This window comes from Melanotaenia boesemani, chromosome 19 (assembly GCF_017639745.1).
Source record: "Melanotaenia boesemani isolate fMelBoe1 chromosome 19, fMelBoe1.pri, whole genome shotgun sequence".
In the NCBI taxonomy this organism is placed as follows: Eukaryota; Metazoa; Chordata; class Actinopteri; order Atheriniformes; family Melanotaeniidae; genus Melanotaenia; species Melanotaenia boesemani.
Window position 1 is genome coordinate 15,807,189 of NC_055700.1, and position 21,206 is coordinate 15,828,394.

Consider the following 21,206-nt stretch of genomic DNA (forward strand, 5'->3'; position numbering starts at 1 on the left):
CAACGACTTGTATAAGACAATGTTCAAGAACTCCATCTAAGACTTAATACACTGAACAGGCATGCTGTTACCTTTCATGCGAACAGCTTGCAATTGATTTTCAAAAGATTTGTGAAAATTACAATTAAATTCCTTTTGATTCGACTGAATAAGACACACATTCACGCTGGTTGTGTTTTTCAGCTTTTCCTACAAGTCATTTGAAATGGCTTTTCATTTTAACCTTTGTAGAACTCACTAGCTTAATTATTTTATAGGTTTTCTGGGTTTTTGATCTTTAAAATGGAAGTTTTGTTGAGTTTTTTTTAAAGTCTTTTGTGTGACTCCTGAATAGCAGTCCTTTTTTTCTAGTTTGGTGGATGGGTTTACATTAAAAATTCATGTTTTTATTAAAAGACTGTGTCACCATCAAAATTTAGTACATTACTTCAGATCTATCTGTACATATTGTACATGTAAAGCCTTTAGGAAAAGTAAACTTTTTGAGATATTAAATTCATTTTAAATATTGAGCATTGTCTGATTCATACAGCTGCATGCCAACTACTTTTATCACCACTTCAAAAAAAAGAGGAGCAAGATTTTACTCTCTGGTTTGTGGTACTGCATTTTATTGAATTCAAATAAACATTTCCCCTGTTAACCAAAATAAAAAAGGATTCAACATTCAAAATATAAAGATCCGGGATTATGAGTGATCACGATACCCTCCCAGTCCGATTATACTGTAGCTGCCCATGAGTGACATCTTCGAGAACAACAGGTGACTTGTTACGGTGGTGTGATGCAGGTGTTGGTTTTGGATTTGAAGCAGATGATGACAAGAAGGTGTAAGAAATAGAAACTGTGATGTAGCTTTAATGGTGAGAGAACAAAACCATCAGGAATACATTCTGGAAAACAGTATAGTTTTTTTATTTTTAAACCTTCATACTTAGTAGAACTTTAAATCACGTCTCCCAAGTAAAATGGAAAAATATACATTTAATAACTTATCATTAAACAACCATAAAAGCTATCTATGAGATTCGCTTAGGAGCAAATCAGCTGCAGTTTGTTTGAATATACCACAGGCAAACAGAACACACAGATATTTTAGTGACATCTGAATTAACTGGATCTCATGACATGAAGGATGCGTTTCATTTGCATAACAGGTCAAAGTAAATCTGCTACTTCTACCTCTCACTGTGTGAGGGACATGTGGAAGGAAGCCTGGATGACAGGACAAAAAGTATTCTGAGGTTACGCTCAGAAACAAGGAAGTAGCACCTGTTATCTACCTTTAGATCTGACATTAGAGGACAGCACAAACAACTGGTAGACTCTAAAATGAGGTGGTATTGCTTGGTGAAAGTTATTTAAAGTTAAAGAGGAATGAGTGTAATAAACGATAAAAACAGAATCTAAACTCAAGATCTGCTTTTTAATAAAGCTCTCGGCTGTATTTCATTCTGGCTCTCAGAGGAAGGATGACACATTTTACAGTGCTGCAACATTTTTTTTGAAAACGGGATCATTATAAGACTATGTTATGTCATATGATGTCAGCCGAACCGAGTGAGCCGAGTGATCCAATCACAGAAATGGCAAAAGCTGGGGAAAAGTCCAGAAAAAGCCTGTAAGTAGGCCTTTGTTTTTTTTTTGTTTTTTTTTGGATGAATTTTTACACAAAAACAGGAATGTATATTATCAGACAGGAAAATGAAAATGCACATCCTTCACACAGTGTTAAAAGGTTTACATGAATACTTTTAATTCCTAAAGTTCATTTGCAAAAAATAAAAAGATAAAATAAAACCTGAAACCGAGAGTAATCTATCACACCAAGCTTGCTGGTTATCAGATGCATACTGTGAGATTTTAACCAAATATCCATGGAAGGCATGATGTTCGGCACCTTACATGCTCCTGTGTGTGTGAGGAGATGACTCAGTGCATGAAGTGTTCAGAATGATAAATAGACATTTTTCTAAAAAGACAATTCTTTATCTCATATATTGCACATCCTAAAGTACACTGAGGGAGATAATACGGTGTCATGTGGTATGACCGTGTAAACCATATTGACTCTAACCCTGGGATCTTATATATTTCACCACAAACAATAAGCCAACCCTCTTCAAGTATCCACAGGACCACCTCCTGTTGTCTCATGTGAGAAGAGTCTGAACAGAAAATGGAGAGAAGTGATGGCAGGAGTGTCTGAGAGACCCGGTGCAGCTGAAGATGGTCATCCAGGGAGGAGAGGCAGGACTGGAATGTGAGTTTAGTGAGAGGTGACGGGGTGGGGGGTAAACCATGGTAGGCCAGAGGCAACAGTCTGGTTTCAAAGACCGGAAAGTTGCTCTCGCCTGCTGCAGCATTAGGCCCTGTGAGACATCATGCACAGCAGTTCATCCTCAGAAATAAATTCAGGGCTTGAGCCACGTGCACGCCTGAGGGCGGCTCCGATGCACGCACAGAGTTTTAAGACTTGAAGACATGCACGGCCCGCACTACATACTGCCTGCAGATGGGGCACTCGCTCATCCTCTTCCCACATTTGGTACAGGTTACCATGTGACCACATTCCAGTAACACACAGTCGATGATGGCATCCATGCAGATGCGACAAAGGTTTTCATCTGCTGCCAGCTGAGCTTTGACACCATCTGTAAATGGAAAAGTTAAAAACATATGGTCAGTAAACAATTGTTCCCTGAATGCTTATTAAGATTGAAGGTGATGAGCAGCTGCTCCAGAAAGCCAGTGACTCCATCTGCATCGATTCGTCTTCCTCCATCACTTCTACTTAATTTTCACACTGTTCTTGATGAATAATACACTCAAACCAGATATTTAAATCTATACATCCAAGGAGTCTAGCATGTTTCAGGAGCAGCCCAGAATGGACAAACTATATTTTTATAGCCACTCAAATTTATTTAGTGCTTATTTACAATTTCTTTAGCCAGATGTCACAAACTTAGGAGTTTTATGTCTGTTCTGACATTTTTTATGTGCAGATTAACATGTAGATGAATCATCTATACATCAAAGAAAAATAATCAACTGTCCAATCCAGCTTGGGGAAGAAGAGCCATACCCATCACAGTAGTTTAAGATCAAATCGTGTCAGTGCACTGGCTTATGGGAGTTAAATGCTGACTGATCAGCTGACTGGCCTAAATCTGGCTCCTGCTGCTGCTCACATTTTGTGTGACAGGAAAAAGAAGAAAAAAATCCATCCAGCTGCAGCCTGTCCACCATCCCTGCACAGCTGAATGTTAAGTGGGCTAATAAGATCCTTGAGCCCTTTTTTTCAGTGTAGAAGCTTGACAATGTAATTACACTTGATGGAGACATGCTGCTACTGGAGTAATATGATGGCTCATCAAGAGGTAAAAGCTTTAATAGATTGCATTAATGACAGGACAAGAGGCTGTCCCTGAGAATTACACGAGATGATGCACACTGGAAGAGACACACTAGTGACATAATGTGGAAACATTTAACCAGGCTGGAAATAATGACCACAAAATGATAATACAAAAGATAATGGAATACATCGAGTGGGGAAAAGATGGCTGCAGCATGCCTTTACCAATGACTGACAGATGAGTGACAATCATGGAGGAGGTGAGAAGGTGGCTTTTCGTATTAACATCTTACCTCCAACTCCACTGTTGCAGAGAGGTGGAGGATATGCAACCACTTTATAGGCAAGAATAGGCAGTAATAAAGAAAATCATTTAGTTTAGGAAACAACAAATGCGCCCTTTTGTGTGAAACAATGCTATGGGATCACATAATACAGTATTTTCTTAATTAAATATGTCTTCATCCAGTTAAAGTGAGCTTAATACACCAATAACATCAAAAAGCAAAGTCATATCTCAAACATAAATACAATAGTCAAAAGCAATTACCTGCAGTTATGCTGACATTTTCCACTAAAGAAAAAAGAAGAGAGAGAAAAATAGTATTTTAGGCATGGATAACACCAAATATTAAAGCATGGAATTTATATGCAAAAGCCAAAGTGCTCACTGGATTTTCTGTTCTGCTCATTTTCTCTGTAGAGTCGGTGCACCCGCTCCAGCAGCTCCCACTTCTCGCAGCAGCCGGAGTAATTGACAAAGTTCCTGGCGAGAATCTCTTTCAGCTGGCGGACAGAGAGGTTCTCTATCGCCTCTTCATTGTCGAGATCAGACAGCGAAGCTCTGATCCTCCTCTGCGTCGCCGGGCTGACCTACAATCCAAATGGGAACAGGGCTGTAATCACTGACGCGGCAGGACTGCGCTCACTTACACTTTTAGGATAAAGATCTTTAGATGGGCTCTTTAGATGTTTATAGAAACAAACGGCCCACCTCTAAGATATTTTCAGTGGGCTCCAGGTTCAAAAGGGACGCTGTTGGAGTATCCTCATGTTCCTGTGAGAGGAGATTAACACAGTGAAGTCAGTTTAAGTTGCATTATATTTGCAAAATGATTCTGAACTTATAAGTTAGCTTGAAAAATTGCCAGCTCCTTGTTAGCATAATCAAATTATTTAGTGCCATAAAAGGCCCATCAGGGACATATTCACAGACAGGAGGAAAATCACTCTGCAGGGTTACTGATGTTATGCTTTTGGTGTGAGACAGCTTCTGTCAGTCTGTCTTATGTTCTCACACTTCCCAAACTAATCTCACGCCAAATAAAAGGAAGCCTTAAAGCTCCTCCTTGAAATGAGAAATAGTTTTATGGGTTAAACATGGCTCCTCTGCAAACAAGACAGTATTTGAACATCTATCTTTATCCACATTTCCACTACATCAGTGCGCAATAAACATTACACAAAGCACAAAAGACAGAATCTGTACAGAAAACCTCTCTAAACCACAAAACACCTTTCAGGTATTTTTAGTCTGGTCTTATGCGTGTTGCTTTATAATTTCACATCAAAAACTGAAATGTCCATGAAAGTAGCCTACAACTTTCCTGCTGCAAAGCGTCAGTAACATGACGGATTTTGAAGTTTTGTTAGTCGCTCCCAGCTGTTTGAAGGATTTTCCTTTTATGCTTATGAAAACTTTACAGCAACCTAGCATGGATGACATGACCGGTCACATTAAATGATGTTGCACACTACATCCCTTTAAAAGACCGAGCTGTCACATACAGTCATAGTTTCTCATAATTTATAACAAAGCCATTCTAAAGATAAGCCCAGCAGGCCATCCAGAAGTGACTGTTTGGTTTGTCCCCGCTGGGCTACTGTAGTAATATGGAGGTGAAACATGAAGGAGGGCGAGAAAAGTGACCCATTAAGTCTTTGGATTTAAATGGCTGGTTTTAAGGTAATAAAAACATAGCTATGAATTTTTGCCAGTAAATGTTACACAGTGAAACTGTCATTATACATGCTTCCTTATAGAATTATAATTATAATATGACTTGAGATACAACAGTTATAAAATGCATCCATCTCCTATGCGGGAGACAAAAGTTCAAATCCCACAGAGGATGAATATTAACAACTTCCACATGGATCCTTGGGCAAGACCCTTAATGCTACTACCTACTCGTAGATGTAAGTCGCTTTGGAGAAAAGCATCTGCTAAATCAGTGGTTCCCAACCTTTTTTCCTTGGGGATCCCCTTCATGCATATTCTAAAATGTGGTGGACCCCTGCTCCACTCTATGCTGAAACCATGCGTGGTTTTATGCTTTCAAAAGTGAGATTCTCATCATATATAATGTGTTCTGGTTGAGTCCTGTCCTTTGATAAAGTCAAAGTTTAATGAACAACATATAGCCTCACTTTTTTTTCTTATTACAGGGACAATTTGTGGACATTAATCACAATGGCTCTAATGTTCAGAGCCTCAGGGACCCCCTGTGCTCTTTGGGTGACCCCCTTGGGGAGTCCCAGACCCTAGGTTGGGAACCACTGTGCTAAATGGCAGTAATGTAATGCAATTATGAAGGACTGCGAAAATGTAGCATTACTGATGTATGATATACGAGGCAGGAGTTCATGACAATCCAAAGCAGCCTAGAGGAGCATGATGAATGGTGTGTGAAGAGGTTTTTTGTTGAGTGCTCATGCAAAAACTCACTATGTGGAAAAACATACTAAACCAATTAATATCTGTTTCTCTTCTTCAAGAGATAGTGATCATGTATTCCTAATTACTGATGAGAACAACTGAAATGCAATTTCATTCTTGTGCAACTGCACAGACAACTAATGAGTATTAGAAATGTTAAAAAATCTGATAATTAATGATTCTAATCAAATATGAAGTTCCAGACTTTTTTCACACCTTTCAAACCAGATTTTACTGGTTTGAAAAAAAATTTAATAAGCGGCATTATAATTCAGGTGATTTGCATGTGTGTGGTATTTTAGCCAATTTGTGCACTTTGAATAACAAATATATTCTTTTCCTTTTCTTTTATCTGTTCAGCAAAAAAGAGTTTGTGATATCTGATGTGTAGTTTGGCATTTCCACCTCTGTGCCATGAAAACAAACTATCTTTAGGCCTTTCCCCATTCCAGCACACCACCATCTTTCTCCAATAAAGATGTGTTAATAATGCATTCGTCAGCGTCGCAGTGTTAGATGCCAGCCCTCGCACAGACATCATGTTCATACTCAGACGAGACTCCTCGGAGACACAAACATGAGCAATAGTGACGACTCACTCGAAGAGCTAAACCTCCCTGGAACACAGCATTTCTTTGACGTGATGTTAGATTTTCTTCAGCTACTTCAAACGTGAAACTACTAGAAAGTACTTTTCTGCTGTGAAAGCTGCTGTTATTGTTATTTAAACAGGAAAAATAGTCTGACATGAGTCAGTCCCATGAAAATATGTTGTGCACGTGACAGACAATCATGTGTTGGCATGTCACATTTCTTTTTTTTCCCCAACAATTTATGATGAAATATGGAGCATATTAGAAAAAAGGAAATGAAGGAAAAAGAAAAAACGATTCCCATGATCGACAGCCTGATCTGATACTAAATGCCACTGAAGTTTATGCACATTTTTTAAACCAGTTCAGTCTTTCAATAGAAAACTCACAGAATGCAGGAAATATTAAAAAGCTGAAATTTCCAGTGAAGTCTGAAAAGTTATGGTTATAAAATAAATATGGCCTGTTCAGTGCAGCATTTGTATCTCAATGCAAATAAAACAGGTCATCCTTAAGCCGGAAAAATGATCCACAGATTTAATGACAATGAGGAAGGAAATATTTTGAGTGCCATTTTGAAAAACAGCTGAGTTTGACAACACAAAAAAGACCTTCCAACTGCACTAGGTCTATAATATGAAGTATACTTTCGACTAATTTTAAACCAAATTGATTGGTCAATGCTTCACAGTTTAGACAGAGATTAAACCAAAACATATTGTGAGAGCAATCCAGGATTTATTCAATATAAAGAAATAAAGAAAAATTCTGCAACAGTAAATTCAATCGCCTTCATCTGCTGAAGTGAAAACCAAAGGCAGAAAATCAACGACTGAGAAAGCAACAAAAGAAATCCATTTCTAAGGACATACATGGTTTTCTGACCTTGCTGTCAACAATGTTTTACCATTTAATTCATTGTTTTATTAATTTCTCCACATACACTCGAGCTCTTGGAGGAGACAGTTCATCTTCATCAATTTGGAACTTGAATACCCTTAAATTAAAGACATGCAGTGTGGTAATGACTACATGTCACATTTTATTACCATGTTATTGTGTTAATTATCAGAAACATTTTATAAAGTAACTACTCTAAACTTGCCCTAGTGAATTGTTCATTTCATTGTTTCTTATTCTCTTGACATGAAAAAGTGTAAAAAGTGGATCATATGACAGAAAGCCACACTTATTCATGTGCTTTCAGAAAACGGGATGCTCTAGTTTCTAAATTAATTTAATTCTTGCAGCCCCTAATTTTGACATGTGAGATAGTCATTTCAACAAGAAGATTAAACATAATTTAGCTTTTTTGTTTCTCTGATTAATTTAAGCAGAAATTTCATTTTTATTTCTGCATTAAAAATCCAAGGCATGAAAAAAAAAACATTTATTCACACAGACATATGGAGAAGAATGATGTACTGCAGTAGCGTTTCTGTTCTCTGGTTGCAGCTGCAATGCTGTGGGGAGTTTTGTGTGCTTGTTACATAACAATATCAGCCTATGTAACAGACCAAAAAAAGGCAAAGGGCTTAAGCTGCCTCGCTGGCTGGTCTGAGGGCTCTGCTCTCACACACGAAGCCAACACAGCTGTTTAAAGCTGTCACATGGACCTTTTGCTGAACACTGAAAATCCACTGTAATGTAGCGGATTTTCAGGCTTCATTCATAACAAAGTAGCGAGAGCTGAACAATCAGAAGACAACAAATAGAAGAAAGCTGACATCTAAACCAGTGCACATGAGGCTGCTTGCTTGTCTGACTTCAAACACTGTGAAACTTGTAAATAAGTTGATTTCACATTTGAAATTAATTATTTTGGATAGATTGAGGGCAGATGTGAGGGGATGTCTGAGTGTGTGTGTGTGTGTGGCTGGGTGGAGTAAACTGCTGAATATAAGCTGTGTGTTTGGGTGCACAAACCTGGCTGGTGGTCCCTGAGCTGTCGCTTGGGCTGAGCACGTCTCCCTGAGAGGCGGACAAGACCGACTGTTCAGAGGTGGAACGTGTTGCAGAGGGTGGTGAGGCGGCACGTGAGTGAGGGAGCGAGTGCAGACTGTCTGTGTCATCTCCCCCTTCATCTTCTCCTTCATCCTCACGTGTGTCCTCCTCCTCCTCCTCTTCTTCTTCCTCTTCCTCCTCCTCCTCCTCGTCCTCTTCCATTACAGGTCTAGGGGTCTCCCGTGTCCCCTGATGGCACAGCACCAGGTCTACAAGGTCTTCCTTCTCCCTGCACGTGTCGGTGGGGATGTTGCGCAGCAGCAGGTACTGGCGCAGGTCTTTCACCCGGAGCTGCATGAGGCGAGGTCGCTGGAAAGCCGTGCCACGCAGCAGGTGGCAGGTCGTGCAGCAGCGCAGGTTTTCTTGCAGCACTGAGCACAGAGCGCAGAAGCTCTTCTTACAGTCACAGCAGATGTGCTGCAGCAGGAGAAGAGAGTGATGGACAGATGTTTTCAGCTTGTCCTTGTCTGCTAACTGAAGCAACCAAACTTGTTCTTGAAGTTATTTTTTCCCATAACCAAAACTCTTTTCATAATTTCTAACTAGGCCCCGACGTCTGACTTAGCCCATTAAACTCTTAGTCATTCATGCTACTTTTGATGAATAAATGAACCATCTGCTAGAAAGGGTTTATCTGATAGTGGAGCTGAAAACTGGGGCAGCTAAGCTACAGCATTTCAACTCCTGACATGACTGCATTAGGTTGGATTAAAGCTAATGTTTAGCCATGACTGAATAGCTAATGTTTGGACTTCTATGGTCATTGTTATTTCTGTACATTCCTCTGTGACTTACACAGAGGAAAAAGTTTTATATTACAGCACGCTGAGTGATTTCTAGGAGTGAGTAAAGAAAAGCAAATTAAAGTATCTGTAGCTCCTGGTGATATTTGACATTTAACAGGCTTAACACTGACACCAAGCAACTCAGTAGATTGACACTTCAAATGGGCAGAGAAGCAGGTCAGACATGGCGTAAACATTTCCTTATCACTTAAGCACAACTTGTGCTCCGGATCCACCAGGAGCACATTTCCACCGTAACAGATGCTTTTCTTCAATCACTTGTTGTTAATCCCCTGGCGGGTCTTTTTACATACTATGAAAATATCTTGTTGACACTCAAATGGGAGCCATATCGCTGTCAGAAATGGGCGTGTGGATGATGAGAAAGTGATCTGAAGCAGTGAGATGAGAAGTGAGGAAGGCAGACTTTTTATCAGTTTGTCTGTCTGCCAGGCAGATTTATTCATCCATTAAACTTTCTCTGTATGAATTCAAGTTTAGACGAAGAAATAAATATCAGGTAGATATTTTACACTAGCGTGGCTCAGCAAGGTAGAGCGGTCGTCTTGTAACCTGAGGGTTGCCAGTTCGGTCCTCGGCCAAGTCGAGTTCATGTCGAGGTGTCCTTGGGCAAGACACTGAACCCCTAATTGCTCCTGATGGGTCGTGGTTGAGAGCCTTGCATGGCAGCTTCCGCCATCAGTGTATGAATGTGTGTGTGAATGGGTGAATGTGAGGTATGATGTAAAGCACTTTGGGTATCATCCCAGGTACAGTAAAGCGCTATATAAATACGGACCATTTACCATTTACACTAGTGTAGTGCATTTATGGCACTCAGAAAGAGGAGACCTGAATTCTCACAAAGAGAATCCAGATCATGAGCTGTCTGAGATTTAGCCAATCTAGAAAACCAACTGAAAAAAGTAAATATATGTTTGCATAAACAGTTAACTGAACCCCTCATTAACTTCACTGTTGAGAAACTTAGCCTCCCCAGACATAGTTACATAAATGCACAATTTACAACTTTTCCAGGACTTTGTTGGCCGCAATTTAATGAAAGACAGTAGACAAAATGTAAGCATTTTGTATCTCTTATAGTCTACCCTTTCCTTTATATATAAAAAAACGGAATTTTATTATTTAATAAGAAAAAATTGACACTAATTTTAATAAATAATTAAGCCCTTTCCCAAAAAAAACCAAACGCCTTCTATCCTTCAGGTTAAGTTACTAATGTCATGCAGTGTACACTCACAAGGGGCTCTTTAGACAAAATGATAATAAAATCCACCCATTTGTTACAATGTTCCCAGCGCCCGCTTAAAGTAAACTAAATCCAGATTATTTCAGAAGATTTTCTTCATTTTAGAAACTATCTTGGTAATTAGGGGTGCTAATGTTACCTTAAATAAGTAAACAAGAAGTAAAAATCACTTGTTAAACCTTCATAACATGATAAATAAATAAAAAGAGGACTGCAAAGGACTCCCTTCACCTCCTTCACTTTTCATCACTTCTCCTCACACGTGCTTACCTTGCGTCTGAAGACAGAGAAGGCCAGTCCGCAAGCCTTGCAGAGCTGCCCGGCACTCCCTGAGGTGGTGGGGGGGTAGGTGGAGTACCCTGCACTGGGGGCGAAGCGGAAGGGCCCCGCCCCTGCTCCAAACCCTGGCTGCTGCGCCCGCATCGTTCCCGTGCCCATCACCTCGTTCAGCAGCCCGCAGCATGACGCCCACATGGACGACGCCCCTGCCTATGGAAAGTTACATGAGTACACACATTTTAGCCTGTTACACTTTACAATATGTATCCTTTACTGTATTTTTTTAATATGTAGCTGTGTGATATTTACAGCAAATTAAATGAAAGCCAACATCTCCGTACCTTTGTTGCTGCACTGCTCCATTTTTATACTAATTATTTCACACAGATTTATTTTGTTGGTTTGGCAGCAACCTTTTTTGGTTTGTTTGATTGGTATCAAAGGCTACAGGGACAATAAGTGTAATTTAAACTCATTTTGTTGTATTTAGTAGAGACAAAAGTATCTTATTTCAAAACTGCTCCAGAAAAATATTTTTGTTAACCTTTATTTAACCTGGAAGTCCCTTGAGAATACTATCTCTTTTCCTAGGGAGACCTGGCCAATGACAAGCTATAGCAGTCAATAAAAGCTATTGATTGGTATAAAGAAACTTCTTGAATATAACAATTTACCCAGTAGACTAAAATTAACCAGTAGTATTTTCTCCTGAGGTCAGTGAGGGACAGTAGACCAGATTATAAATAACACAATGATGTATGCTGGGTAAAAAAATTTGAGATAAAATGCAGGCAGAAATGATAACCAGAGTCAAGGCGACGGAGCACAAATGATGAAGTATGAATATAAATAGTGTCACGATAGACTGAAACAGTTAAAAATTATCTTTGCCTTGTATTAAAGACCTATTTTGCTAATGAAACCCAAGCCTAACTCTTAGCTTCTCGATATGCACTCTGAAAGAGCTCATTGTCCACCCAGATGCTCAAGTGTTTACATCATGAAACCTTTCCAATGTTATCTCTAGATAAGGGAACAACAGAGGGTGTGAGCTAAGAGTGAGTCCTAGAAAAGACAATTAATTTGTTTTCTTTGCGTTGAAAACCTGATTCAGATTACACAAACCTACAGCTAATTAAGTGCAATCTGAAGATTATGAATAGCCACAGTAAGGCAGGGAGCACATCCGTACAATACAGTGTTGTCTGCCTACTAGTGCACTTTAGCTGAGTGAACCTGAATCCCAACATTGTTGATAAACATAGAAAAGAAAACTGGGGCAAAAACAGAAACTTTAGAAGTCCCTTAGAAATCTTCAAAACACTTGATTTTACTCCCATCAACATAAACACACCGAGTTCTGTCTGCAGACTAGTTCTTCAACTAGCCAACAGCAGCCTATGATCAACCAGACCAAAGGTCTTTGAAAGGTCTACGAACAATGTAACACAGTTAGCAAGTCAACAAAACTGTGATGACATGGCAACGTGGTGTTTAGTGGGAAATTAAAATGTAAAAATATACACATTTCTTAGGCTAAATTACTTATGAAGAGGCAGGAAAGCTTTTCTTCTGAAGACTTTTTCTATGAAGGTATTGAAGTGGAGCAGTGTGCCGCAACTCCAGAGTCAGATAAATTCGCCTTCAAAGCTTTCTTATGAGATTTGCTCTCTAAATGTTTTCCTAATCTTGACTTCAACCGTTTCTCTTAACTATTGCTTTATCATAACATGACAGACTGAAATTTCTCTGTAGGCATCTGTTTTTTCTACTTTTCAGAGGCTTGGAGAGCTTCAGGAGCCAAAGTGTTTATAAAGCTTTGAATTTTTTACTACCTAGTCTTTCTCAATAATGATGATCTACAAACTATCTGAGAGCTCAGATCGCTTGCAAACTTTTGCATGACCCTTCTTCACACTCTGCACAATATAAGGAAAAAAAAACAGCAATCTTGCTGAAAATGTGGTAAAGCATGTTTCATTCTTAACGCTGTAATTTTATAAACTTGTTTTACCAAAAAACCTTTCTACTGTGCAAGAATATTGTACAATTTGATTATAATATTTGATTCATTAAATTTGTGCATAGCTTTCATTCTGCAGCTGATAAAAGCAGTGATAATCTCTGCCCTGACGGTGCAGAGACAGAGAGCAAAGATGGTACGATGGGAGCCATGGCTTTTTGGAGCATACTGATGAGAAGAGGAGGGAGGGGGAGAATACGTCTTCTGTTTCCCTCCCAGCCTGCAGAATCAATAGCTGACATGAGCATAATGTAAGCCCTCTGTGGTTCCCGACTCTGAACAGGAAAACAATAGAATTCACAGGGTCCTGCCACATCTCCTCTTATGGCAGCGCTCTGCTCGGACATGTCACAAACACCCTGATCTGACCTCTTCCATCTGCTTAGGGATTCGTTATGTAATCTCAGGAATGAGGCACTATTTGTAGAGTCAGGTTGAAAAAGAGGGCTGTCCTCAGTGCACATAGACAGCAAAGTGTTGTTTAATTTATTGTGTTTTAAATTTTCCTGTAAAGTTTGTAATTTTTTTTTGCTTGCCTGCCAGTCAATGTACAAAATCATTATATTGAAAAACTACATCGTGCAGGACTGTAAATAATAAAACAAATACCTTTAGATTTTTACTATGTTGACCAAAATTGTTCATTCTATTAGATGAACAGAGAAAACATGTTGATAAGTTACTCCCAGCCCAAGGTGACATCTTGAAATAGCTCAGTGTCAGTCTAAAATCCTAAAAACAATATTTATCGTCACATAAAACTTTACAATGCAATGAATCTTCAGAGCTGGACTCTACAATATTTGTCATTAAAGGCTAAAAATGCAGATCAGAAATGTCAATCAGCTGTTTCAGCCCAAATTCTTTATAAATTTTTGTTGTTATGCGTGTTGTTCTCAGTTAAATCCGTCAACAGCAGCTGAATTTGTCGGGATGAGCTCTACAGATTTCTTCATACTTCAGACAACTTTATTAATCCCTTTGGGAGGTTCCCTCAGAGAAATTGAAAAAATGAAACCATGATGTATAACAACTTGCATTATTTTCCTGTGGCACAAACTTGATCTGATGTTTTACGGTTTAACAGTCTCCCCAGTTCAATGCAGCCTCCCCTCATCAGGGTGTGAAGCCACAAAAAAATTAATATTTATTGCACCCCTCCCAGATGAGGAGCCACTGTCTTACTTGGCTTCCATCCAGCAGCTTGACTTCCCTCAATCACTTATATCAGCAATGAAAGCTCTGCAGGCAGGGAGTCCCACAATAGGGAGAAGTGCCGTTTACCTGAGCTATACACTTGTGGGTATAAAGAATGATTTTTAGCATTCCCACCGCATCTGAAGGCTTTGGATGTCAGATCTTATTTGACAAATAAGTGAGATGTTTCCTAAACTGCTGCTGTAATGCAACTGGCAAACAATCCAGTCCATTTCACTCACACACTCTCATACACATCACATACTCACACAAAAACCACTAACGGGGGAAAGCAGCAAATTCAGACAGAGGCTCAGACTTAAATAGAAAAACCCAAAGGGAAAAGGCTCATGTGGATGAGCAGTTATCTGACCTCATCAAATGAGCTTTTGGAGATCAAATCTCAACAACTGCATCAGCATCGTCAACCCTGTGACCTTACAGCTGGCCAAATTGCTGTCTACTTTGCCTCTACCGGTTACTCCCATACCACAGCTTGCGAATGCGTAGTGCTAATTTCTGAGGACACTTTAAACAAATGCAAAATACACAAGACAGTCATGACAAACATGTAATTAAAAGCAAGTATATTACTGGCTTAGGACCACTCAGCAATTTTATGGAAATTTTCTTCTTCACTAGTCTACATAATATCAGTTACTATAGATATTATTATTTGTAATAACCTTTGTGGTAATTCAACTGAGAAACAAGCTATAAATAGAACAGAACATCCTTAACCCAAAATGGACTTTAGTCATTTTTCCTCATGGAGCTCAAATATGACCAATGAAGATGTTCAAGGAATATGCAACCAGCTGGTTTGGGGGAAAATCATTTTCTTCCTGATTAATATTTGCCTTTAAACTAACAGTGAACACAGTTTAGCTTGCTTTATTTTCTAATTGTTTATAGGTGAATGTATTTGAATATAACTGGATTTAATTCCTTGTTTCCTCAATGTGAAAAAAATCATGTGAGTTAAATTTCCCTGCAGCTGCCTGAAGGAGTGCTACTTTAAAGTCAAGCAAAAGAACTTTCAGGTGCTTTGTGCTTTGTGCTGTGAATCTTTGTTGCACCTAACACCTCCTTGTCTGTCCCAAAGTACTTTACACACTCTAACGTCACAGACTTTAAGTCTAAATCAGTCTTGCTCAGTGATTTGCAACACAAATATAGACAAAGATATCTAAATCTGTCAACTGGAGTTTGGAGGTTTTGCTGTATATGAGCTAAAAAGTTGGATGCAGCTTTCAGGAAATCCTCATCACACAAACTCAATAATTTTTAAGCTGGTTTAAAAAAAAGTGCCTGAACAATAAAAACTATTTGACTGACAGCAACACGATAGCTGCCTGGTGTTTTTTTTTTTTAAAAAAAAGAGATGTGCACGTAAATGAAACAAAGGTATTTCCAAAGTTGCTGAGTCTGCCACTGTTACAGGAGTGCAATGTTAAATCAATGAGGTTCTCTTTTTAGAGGGAGTCAATCTGTATAAACTCTTATCAATCCCCTGGAGCTGACACTTTTATATCTTTTCATGTCACAGCCTGATGCTCAGACTAAGTGTATATCTGTGCAGCCATCAGTACACAAATATGTACCAGATGAATCTGAATCAAATGTGTATGCTCATATATTTAAAAAAGACAGCCTTCATCATCCACTGTCTCTCCTGCACTTTTCATTACATCCTTTTCATTTTCTCGTCTTGCGCGAACTGGAAATGTCACGCACATGCTGGAAAGTAAAATCAGTGGGAGATTTTTCTGTCACAAAAACTAAACTCTGCCATTCAACACCTTTAAAAATGGAGCTAAGTGTAATAGTTAATTTAAATTATAAACATGACCTGAACCTGAACAAAGCTGAGTGACAGCGCCTGCTCATGTCAAATGGGCAGATATGTAAGCAGACCTTGAGGTGTCGCCTGCAATGTTTTGGATTTGTGTCCAAAAAAAATAGCTGATTTCTCCAATCTAGTCCAAAGCAGAGGAGAACTTGGGTGGGATTTAGCCTTTGGTGCAGAGATGCAAATAGAAAATTAAGCTGGGGGAGATTATTCAGCGATATAAAACACGACTGGACTATTTTACAACTATCACCAGAAATCTGCTGTGCCTCCGGATGCTCTTAATAGCTTCAGACTTTGTCCTCCACTTGAAAATTCAACCCTGAAGTGAGTTTAGTCTCATTTAGAATTAAAAAAAGTGAGCCACGTGTGCAGTACTGCACCAGATTTTGTAGAATTTGAACACTATGTGCTTATTCTGGACAAGTTTAATGTAAAGAAGAATTAAAAAGTCAAACATTCATGTTGTAGTATTAAGGATCCAGTCATGCCTCTATCACTGATTCAAATATAGCCTTGATAACACTCTATGGTAGTCTCTCCTGTGTTGAGATGTCTCCTAACACAGAGAATGCCGTTCCCTCCACAGGGGCAGAAAAGCTGCTTTTTAATTTAAACCAGATTAGTCAATAAAACATCACATCCATTTTGCTTCCCTGGGACGCTGTTAGTGATGGTGTGCCTTGGGAAAATTAACTTCACAGAGTTAAGCCCTGTGTTCTCTTATCTTTCCCCAATATTGTGATTAACAGCTTATAAAATATCTGGGAGTATTTAAAAAATAACTTATTCACTGTAAAGGGCAAATTCAATGGATGTATCAGTACTGTGGATTGTGCATAATGTACATATATTACTGCTAGCTGAAGGTAGCTAATTAAATAAATTAAAATAAATGACCTTTTTAAAGAGCAACATTTCAAACACATTTAAGAGGATTAGCCAAAGTGAATAAACAAAACAAAAATCCAAATGAATGGCACAGATTAACATCACATACATACAATATCCAGCAGGGGTGGGCTGGTCATCAGGCATATTACCAGTGGGCTGACAGTTTATTTACTGGTCGGATTGGTCCATAAAATTCAGTAGATTGGTGGCCCAGCTAACACTGGACTGCCCTGCTCAGATTTTTAAACACCACCCCCTCTCGCTGTGGTCTCTGAGCCTGAGTAATTTATTCATAGTCAGCACAGAACTTTCTTTCCTCACCACCGTCCCACGAAACATGTTAACCTGGGGCCCATTGGGTCTTTTAACTGACACCAGGCTGAACCAATCAGATTCTTTAAACCCCGCTCTGTGCCAGTGGATGCAGCTACCATGCTCATCATTTCTCATGTCAGTTCTTTCTATTTTCGTTCTCCCTCAAACCCAAAGTAGGATTAACGCTGCTCTAATATTCATCAATGTTCTGGAGTATAGACTTTTATTATATTAAGAGATTACACTTTTTGGAAGTATTTAATATGTCTTTCACTGATTCCTGCTAAGTCACAACATGGTTTTAGTGATTTTAAGGAGTTGCCCAGGTTATACGTTTAAGGGAGCAGAAAGATTTGTGGTGTGCATGATTGTATATGGCCAGACTGGACAAAAAGGCCAGTGCTGATTTTTTTTTTTTTGGCTAAGTCCAGATTTGAATCTCAAAAAGAACTGAGTGTTCAGCTTGTAGCTAGTGGGGATCCTACAGTGACCCAGGAAGGTCAACAGAAAACACAGCTTCAGCTGCATGATTTAGATATTAAACCCTGCTGTGTTTAAGCACTGCTGTCTTAGTTATTCTTTTTTTTTTCTTGTTTTGTTGACTTGGATACATTTTCTTAAGGTGCGGTGGGTTGTCTTCGCAGGATTTTTTGTTCATACCTTCAGGCCTGGTCGGACACTGACAAGGTATTGATATGCTGGTGAAATTTCTCTTGAAAATTTCTGTGAAAGTCAGAGGAAAATCTAAAAGATTTTCTTTTTTATGCTGGAATTTAAAAAAAAAATCTATTATAGATGTATTGTGAAGAAGCTCACAGAAAGCTATTTAACTGCATATTGGTTTATTCCGCATTATATATGTGGTTTCATAGATGTTTGCAGAGCTTAACATTTACTTTTATACTTTTGTCTTTATATTTTATGACATTTTTACAACGTGGAAACGCAAAATCAGTTCACTGTACAATACAGTGAACTGTAGCTCATTACTGCAACATTACATTTCCAGTCACTGAACTACATACACAACCGTGATTGTTTTCACTGCATTGCATCACATGAATGTTGTGGAAGATAAAGCTCACCCCCCCAAACAAAAACAGGCAGATTGATTTCAGCCAGTCCACAAAAACAGTGTTTTGACAGCAAGAACAGCTGATTAGCTGTTTTTCACTGCGTGTTCACATTTACTGACTGATGCTGCTGCAGCTGATGAACACAGTGGCTGGTTGTAATGTTAGCCCTGCCTCCACTTCACCTTTCACCAGAAACCTGCCACCACCACGGTACAAATGACATCATCGCCATCCTCTATGAGTCTTGAGCTCGAGCTGCCAGACAGCATTATCACTTTTCCTTCCTTTACTGCAACAGCACAAACACACAAATACACACTCAACAGTGAAGACGGAGTCTCCTGCTCGGGATGACAGAGCTCGGACCTGAGAGGTGATCCTCAGTCCTCCTCCCGAGACGTCTCCAAACATCCCCGCTCTCAATGACCGCAGTCTCTATCTTATTAGAGCGGATTAAAGTCTGACGGTGAATGGACGTCGCTGCGACCGCTTTAGTCCACTGAACTATCACACCGGGGTCAAAATAGTCTCATTATAAGGCTACACGCTGTACCCACTGTTTATCATAACGGATGGAGATGCAGGGGAAGCGTTTCCGGGCTTGCAAGCTCGATGAGAAAATAAATAAATAAAAATCTATTTAAAAAATAATAATAAGAAGCAGCAGAGCAGACTGACAGCGCTTGGGGGACACATTTGATGACAAGTTCAAACCAAACAGTGAATCCTGCATTTAGCCTGTTGATATAGAGACATCAGGGAACATAAAACTCACATTAATTCACATTAAGATGGGGGTATTCCCTGCATCCCTGTGCAGCCTAGTGTACATATCACTAAAAAAACACAAAGTCGACTCCCTAAAAGCATCCATGTCATCATTCTGTCTAAATGCAACCACATACCTTCATTGCACCTCCCGTTAGAGGAATCTGCCGAGTAATGTCAGAGCGACGACCATTGCAAATGCACAGGGAATCAAACCATTACGTCTTCCCTCTCTCCAGCTGCCAGTGTGTGTGGAGTAGGCATAACGTAAGGGCCAGGAGAGTCGCAGCCAATCACAGAGAGCCTCAAGTCGCTGGTATCTTTAGCAGCCAATCCGCTTCACCACATCAATAAAATGGGCGTTTAGATCCGTGTGCGTAAAGACGCATCATGCCATTTCCAAAGCACTGGTAAATTATAGTGAATTAGTTACAAGCCCTGCTTAAACAGAGTAATCACAAAAATCGGTACATTTTAAAAACAAATTATCAAAATAATCTGACTTATTTGCAGCAGAAATAATGTGTTTGGTTTTAATCACCTTGACAAATTCATTTTTATTATGAAAGGGAAAAATCAAGCATGCTGTGCTATTTGTTTTATACCAAAATAAATGCAGGCTTACTTAGCGCCATATTTAGTCTGTTTGCGTGTGTGAATGTCTGTACCTGTCCACACAAGGCTGCTGACTGCAGAAAGCAGATTAGAGGGTTTTCCTACGTAACATCGTCAGTACCCACTGCAAACCCGCAGGGGGCAGCAAACAGCTCCATCACACCATTATCAACATGCAGACCATCAGTCCAGCCGCAGGCGGGAGAAATGTTCCTGATGTTCTCATTATATGATGCGTCGAAGTCATACAGAGACGATATATTAATGAAGCCGCAGATTCCTGATGTGGATCTCAGGTAACTGCAACACGATAGAGCAATGTGAATTGTGATGCTGCAAGTAGGATTGTTTATGGTGCTGAGTTAAATTCCCAGTCATCATTGGTGCATCTGTTACATCACTTACACTGACGGCACTGGATATAGAAAACTTCATTTTTATTTCTAGAAGATGGGCAGACTGCAAAACTGATACATCAGCACCGGGCACATGCCTCGACTACTGCACACGTTTCTGGACTCTTCCTCTTCCTATGTCTGGCCGCTCACTCACAAACTGTTTGCTCTGCCCCCTAAGGGTGACAATGGTAAACTATTTGACTGAAAATATGTTTGAATCACAGTGAAACTAAATATGCAAGCAAATAAATAAATAAATAAAAATAAATTCTTATAGGTGCTACACATCTAACAGTGACCTTATTTTGATTTTATTTCACACAGCTGCATTAAGAGTTCTGCAGAGGCCTTCAGGCCAGCAGTGATACACTTTGCAGCTTCTGATTTGGCCTGAATATTCTGCTGTGCACAGAGTATATGCCATATAGAAAAAAGAAATGCAGCTCAGAGGTGACAGAAGTGGACTTTACCTTAAAAAAAAGTCTCTTATTCCAAATGTTGACTTATTTTGTTTCACAGTCCTTCAGTGGCACAGAATACTGCTGACTGGGTAGCATTAAAAGATGACTGAAAATTATGACTGATATTTTTGATGAGTTACTTCTGTGCTAGAATGTTGTTTGATAAAAAGAAGATAAAGAACAAGAGGCTGAACGTTGTAACTTTGGAAATGCCTGAAATAACCAGTAATGTAACATCAGTGATGCACTGTCAGGCTAAAATATGAAGAGCATTGGAAATAAATATAATTTTAAAATCACTCCAGTATCAAACTGGTAACTTAGGAAACTTAGTCAGAATTAGTGCCAATTTATGGCTTGTACTAAAGACAGATACAGAACATTTTGTCCATCTTCTACATTATATACATTCATATTTTTGTCCTTTTTTGGGGGCCTGCGAAAGGAACGTAGAAGTCGAGAAAGAACCTGCAATATATTTACCACACATCGCCATTGATTGTGCTGCCTCCTTTTATGTCTCTTTCTGAGAATGTACATTAATATGATCTCTTCCATCTTCACCACATTTTTGTTATTACCTGAAACTGACTAGA

The 21,206-nt window shown here is 39.3% G+C and overlaps 1 protein-coding gene across 2 annotated transcripts; it reads right to left on the reverse strand.

Moving 5' to 3' along the window:
- Window positions 1-841: 841 nt before the first annotated feature.
- rnf34b (ring finger protein 34b) lies at window positions 842-19,359 on the reverse strand. Of its 2 annotated transcripts, XM_041970873.1 has the most exons (8): window positions 19,274-19,359; window positions 11,003-11,221; window positions 8,600-9,094; window positions 4,356-4,418; window positions 4,033-4,234; window positions 3,912-3,935; window positions 3,655-3,696; window positions 842-2,654 (listed from the first exon to the last, which is right to left on the reverse strand). In XM_041970873.1, the coding sequence occupies exons 1-8, from the start codon at window positions 19,277-19,279 to the stop codon at window positions 2,470-2,472; spliced, it is 1,236 nt and encodes a 411-aa protein (XP_041826807.1). In that variant the 5' UTR covers window positions 19,280-19,359; the 3' UTR covers window positions 842-2,469. The 2 variants fall into 2 exon arrangements, with proteins under 2 accessions (XP_041826807.1, XP_041826808.1); XM_041970874.1 differs by lacking the exon at window positions 3,655-3,696.
- Between the last annotated feature and the right edge of the window lie 1,847 nt (window positions 19,360-21,206).